The sequence below is a fragment of the Calypte anna genome, chromosome 4B (assembly GCF_003957555.1).
Source record: "Calypte anna isolate BGI_N300 chromosome 4B, bCalAnn1_v1.p, whole genome shotgun sequence".
NCBI lineage: Eukaryota > Metazoa > Chordata > Aves > Apodiformes > Trochilidae > Calypte > Calypte anna.
The window spans coordinates 369354-375353 of NC_044249.1; the positions used below are offsets into that span (position 1 = coordinate 369354).

The 6000-nt window shown below is 42.7% G+C and overlaps 1 protein-coding gene across 1 annotated transcript in view; it reads right to left on the bottom strand.

The window, feature by feature from the left end:
* Nucleotides 1-5774, bottom strand: part of TRPC3 (transient receptor potential cation channel subfamily C member 3) — a 31427-nt gene extending 25653 nt beyond the window's left edge. The window contains 1 exon segment of the mRNA XM_030450650.1: nt 5673-5774. Within this exon segment, the coding sequence (XP_030306510.1) occupies nt 5673-5674 (2 nt within the window). The 5' untranslated portion in view covers nt 5675-5774.
* Nucleotides 5775-6000: the final 226 nt, after the last annotated feature.

Genomic DNA, 6000 nt, shown 5'->3' on the forward strand with positions numbered 1-6000 from the left:
CCATCAGCTGTAATAAATTCAGCAAAATATAAATCTTAATCACTTTATCACAGATGCAAGTATCATAAAAGCTAGTCTATGCTCACAACGTTTCTATTAACACAGATGGGCAGTTTCAGAGCAGACCAGGTGAAGAGATTTTAACACTCGTTACCAAGGGCAGGTTTCTCCTGGGATAAAGCATTTGATTATTCCTCATTTTCATGTATGGCTGGTGCTTATAGACTACCAGAAATGATCTGGGTGGCACTGCAGTATAAGTAATGCTAACTAGTATTTACTTTACATGTGCTAAAACTGCTCTGCTGAACAGGACAGAATCCTTTTTTTCTTTTTCCACTTCTGTACCACTTTCTTCAAGTCTGTGAGAAAGGCATAACAGAAAGGATTTGTGACCATTAAACACAGAATTGATTTAACCTCTTAAAGCTCAGGCATATTTCACATATGGGAGTACTTAAATTTGAGCCCAGAGTGTACGTGGTGAACAGACAACGTATGCTACTACCTTATTCCTCAACAAAAACTCAAGTAAAGCAAGGCATTCTGTCTTTTCATAGTTACCTTTTAAACAAGGTCTTGCTGTCTGCTATGCTGTTGTGTTTCTATTCTTTCTTTACATCTAAAAGCTTACACCTTTTTTCCCTACATAGAGAAATGTGGTTGTTTACTGTAATGTCATGAGGAAAAAAAATATATGTGCATTAACAAACAGGAAAGACAGAGAACAAATTGACTCACGCCGACTTGACTTAAGAAGGCTCTAAATTGCCATCCTGAATCTCATTTACCTTTTATGAAATACAAAATATACATTTCTTCCATATATATTCAGTGTAATTTTTCAGCATATTTTTAAATATGACACTAAGGTTTATCTTTCTTTCAAAATCCACCGACTAAGGTGACTCATCTGACTTCTGTAAAAAGAGATAGATCCATCTAAAGGTGTTGCATTAGAATATCTTCCCAATAAGGAGGATTACCTTAGCTATAAATCCTGTGACAGAAATCATACATTAGAAGTGATTGCAGCATATTCTCAAAACAAAGATGAAAGTTGCTTGATATTTTAAAGAGTAAAATATTGTCAAGACCTCTCTGAGAAATAAAATGCAGAAAATCTGGTCCACCATCGTGCAGCCAGAGGACTTATTTATGCTAGAGGCATCAGGTACAAGGTCTCCTATTCCTGTTCTTACATCTAATATTTTTAAGCTGTCCCAAAGCATGTAAGAGTGGTTACAATTTCAGTTTTAACTATCTGACCAATTTCAGCAGCTTTTACATGTAATATTTGCCAACTGTAATAATAATTAAAACAAAAAAACCTAAAAATTCCAAATATCATTAGACTGGCTTAAAATATGATTAAATAGAAAGAAGTGTGGCATTCATTACCTGTGTTCTATTTCCTAAAGCCTTTAAAGTTTATATTGTCAACATTGTCTCTGCAAGATGACAAAAGGAATAACAGAAATCGTGACGCTCCCTTCCCAAACTGTTCCCAATAGTTAAAAACAGAAAAAATTAAATATTGAAAAAAAATTAAGCAAGAAAATGCCTAATTATTTTTATATTAATTCTTCAGCAGAGATACGCAACTGTTTTTCACATTTCACATCAGAAAAATAACAAAAGCCTTAAGCCTCTGCTGCTCAGCACAAATAAGGATGGATGGAATTGGAGAAGAAGGGTCACATTTAACTTCAGTACATCGGTTCTTGCCACATCTGGACAACATCTCACTTGGCCCTAAGCATAACACCACTTAAGCAGCTGTTTTCAAGGAACCAGAGCTTCCCTGGCAGGATGGAAGCACTTCAGAAGCAGTACACCAACCTTCAGAATTCATTCTGCCATGAGTTATACAACAAGGATGGTCTCCCTGAATTGTTAAATGCAACAGCTGGTATCAACAATTTAGAAGCAGTTTACCCCACTGCTGAACTGTACAATATTGGTGATCTTGATTCTATTCAAGCTCTGAAAAGGAAATGTGAGTCCAGTTATCCCAGACAGCTCAGGTGAGTACATCATGGAAACAGTGACACGCACACACATTTAAAAACAACACAGGAGTCAGCCACACAGGAGATGTGGATTGTGCCTTTTGTTCTGCCAAAAGATCCCATTTTTAAAATGAAAGAATGGTAATCGCCCTATTCCCAAAATGCTCACACAAATACATACAAGCAGCATTTTAGATCATGACTCCTGAGCACCCTTTAAACTAAGCAATCTCAAATGTTTGCCATCACAGGAAAAGGCTGAGTTGTTCCGTGTGAGGTAGCAGCTCCTGGTTCTGCTCAGGGCCACAGACAGCATTACAGGGGCAATCCCCCAGCCTCACTGCCTCTCACAGATGAAGGTTTTGCTATCATCCCTCCAAGCTGTGCTACAGCCACCTGCCAGAAGAGGATGCTGATAAATTTGTTTCTTCACCAGCAAAAATACTGTCACATTCATTTATGTTTGCATGGAAGCTTGTTCCACACTATTTGGCAAACCCTGCACCAAGTCTATAAAGTGGGAGCTTCCTTCTCCCTTCTGAGAACTACTGAGGCTTTCCAGAAGAGGGAGGCCTATTCAGCTGAGCAGCAGAGCATAAATCAGGACAGCTGCAAAGTCTGACTCGGGTCTATACTCTCCCACTGGTCTGAAACGATATAATTCATCATTCAAAATGCCCTCATGTCAGCTCACAGGAGTTTTGGCTCCAAATTGGAAAGAATTAGTCAAGAACTGGAACAAAACACAATGAGATATCAGGAGGTATACACATACTTAGTTTGTTCCTTCCCCCCCTGCCCCACAAACTATGCAGAGCTTTTTCCTACCATTACTCTTCATTAACTCAACAGAAAATACCAACCATTTGAATTCCTGTGGGAAATAAAGGTCTGTATTTTGATGACAGGACATCTGTGCATACACAGGAAAAGGCAAACCTCTCATCAGAAAAGAACCAAGTTAACAGAGCTGCAGCAACAAAGAATTTTAAAGCACCTTCTTTACACGCACTCCCTTATTTTTGTTCTATAATTCCATTCAGGAAACTAAGCTATCATTTCAGAGAGACTCAGGAAATCAGGCATCCAAAGCCTGTCACAACTGATCTACAGGTTTTGTCCACATTTTTCCTACTGGGACATATAATACTTTGTGAACATATATAACATGTACTCTGCAGTCTTGGGAATACAAGGCTAATTACTTTTTCCAGTGATATTTGGCCACCTGTACATTGATGGGTACCTTGCACAGGTCACAGCTCTCAGAGCAAAGACATCAAATACCAAGCAGTGCATCCTCTTGGCAAAGAAGGTGCTTCATGACTTTGTGCCTCGTTGCCCTTGCACTGCTTGTCAGTACTGAACATTTAGACTACAAACACTTCCAGTCAAGGATTCTCATACTCACTTTGTGCACAGTTAGGCCTTACATGTGTCAAGCTGAATGCATTATGAGCAAACAGATACTCATTTCAGTACACACAATATTATTCTAGACATTGTACTCTAGGTGGCCCTAGAGTTGGACTGGCAGGGGGGGTTGGACTAGATGATCTTTTGAGGTCCCTTCCAACCCCTAGGATTCTGTGATTCTGTGATTCTGTGATTAGCACCAAACAGAAAATGTTACTCCACAAGTAAAACCCCACTGCTATGCCCAGGATGACCATGGCACATAACAGGGGAAATGGTAACTGTGGGTCTTTTCCCCTATGCCCTGCCAGTTCAACACATTCCTACAACATGGACTCATGTCAGCCTTTTGGTCAGTCCACTGGGCTCACAATCACTGCTGCACACAATTCACCCATAGACTTCCAAGGCAGGATGGCAAGAATTTCATACTGGGGAGCAATTCCAACAGAGAGAGGTCACTCCAGGCTCAAATGCCTGTAATTGTGCAAAATGAGCTCAAATTTTAGTCCCTGGTGGCATATCTTTAAGAAAGAAATATGCCAGCAGTTCTATGAGGACTGTAACCTAAAAGGGCTCCAGAAGTTGAGGGCTCATGGCTTACAGTTCATCCAAGTTAGCTTCAACTGTCTAAAAATAAAGTGTCCGCGTTTAAACTTATGCTCCAGGCTCTTCTTTGGTGAATGGAGAAAGACAGGCACCTCAAGAAATAAGGTAAATGACAGTGGCCTGCCTACTGCTAATCCCTCTCTCATCCCATCAACTACAGAGGGAGTCCAGACAAACAACTTCAGAGCAACAGACTTTCAGACAGCTAAAGATATGTGAAAGACTCCTTTGCTTTAAGTCTGGATTGTTGGGCACATGGTATCTGTGAAGAATTTCTGCACTCACATTTATCTGTGGTTATTTCATTCTAAACACTATTCCAATTATTTCTGTACTTTACAGTTGTCTCTAGGGTGATTTTAATTAAGTGCTGGATATGTTTTCTTCAAACTCAAAATAAAGTGTTTGTCATTCGGTAATTAAAGTATTTAATTAAAAACTAAATATTGCCCTGAAAGTATAAAATACTCAAGTATTCATCAGAGGTAAGTCTATTTAAACTGCAGCATGCTACAAAAATAAGTAAATAATTCATGGACAACCTACATGTTTTAAGGCAGAGGAAAAAAAGCTAATATCCCTATTAGTAAAACTTAATTTATTTCTCTTTCAGTAAGTCTAGTCATAGCCAGTAATTATACATATGTGTGAATGCATCTTAAAACAACAACTGAAATTTCCAAAGCCAACATCAAATAGGGTAAGGTGTATCTCAAGAACTTCAGGCTTTTCAACACAAGTATGCTGTATTTCTGTGTGGAATCTAGTTCCATATTTTTAAAAAATATAAAAGGTCTGCATTAGCACTGCTAGTACAAAGACGTGCAATGGGTTTTCTAAAGCTTGCCTGAGCCTATAGTTAGGTTTTTGTAGCAGCTGTACTCCTCATAGAATGCCAAGGGTTGGAAGGGACCTTAGAGACCATCTAGTTCAAACTCACCAGCCCAGGTTGCTCCAAACCCCATCCAACCTGGCCTTGGACACTGACACGGATGGGGCATCCCAAGCTTCCCAGGGAAACGAAACCACGAAACCTGTGCCAGGGTCTCACCAACCTCACAGGAAAGAATTTCCTCTTAATACTAATCTAAATCCACCCTCTTCCAGTTTAAGGGCATTACTCCTTGTCCTGCCACTTCATGCCCTTGTAAAAAGGGCTGTCCCTCTCAGCTTTCCTGCAGCTTTTCCCCTTCAGTTATGGGAAGGCCGCTAAAAAGTCTCTCCGGAGCCTTATTTTCTCCAGGCTATACAAGCCCAGTCGTCAGGGAGGGGAAAAAAAAAATAATTAAAAAAACTAAAGAATAAATCTGTCATTCCCCGGTCACCCTGCCTGCCCTCAGCGATGTGCTGCCCGCCGCCTCATCGCAGGAGCTGAGCGGAGGGAGCGGAGCCGGCTCCGTCCGCATCATCCCCTAAACCTCTGCCACCTCAGCCAAACCGACCGGCCCTCCGTCCCTCGCTGCACAGCTCAGGCCCCTCCGCTGCCAGCCGGGCGGGCTGGGGGACGGAGAGAACCGCCCCACAGCGCCGGCTCTGCCCGCGGTGGAGCGCCACAACTTGCCGGGTACCACGAGAGGCTCCTCCGGGTAAGTTGCCGGCCAGCGCCCTCATAACCCACCCCGGGGCTCGACTTACATGGTGCTGACAAAAGGGGGGGGCGGGTAGTAGCCGTAGGGCTCCCGAAGGGTTTTAACGGCTCTCTGAGGTGGCGGAGGGGGCTCCGGCCCCCCATTGACGCCTCTCCAGCCGCGGCGCCAGCGTTGCTGCTCCTCTTCCTCTGCCCCCTCCTCCTCCTCCTCCTGCTGCGGGGGGAAGGTTACTCTCCCCTGCTCCTTGCTCTTCCTGCTCTTGCTCGATGGTCAGTGTCCCCTCAGGCGGCGGTGGCTGCTCCCGCTGTCGGCCGGCCTCGTCCGGCAGCCTGTGTGGTGGGGAAGGAGGCAGGAGAGGGAGGAGAAGGAAAAGG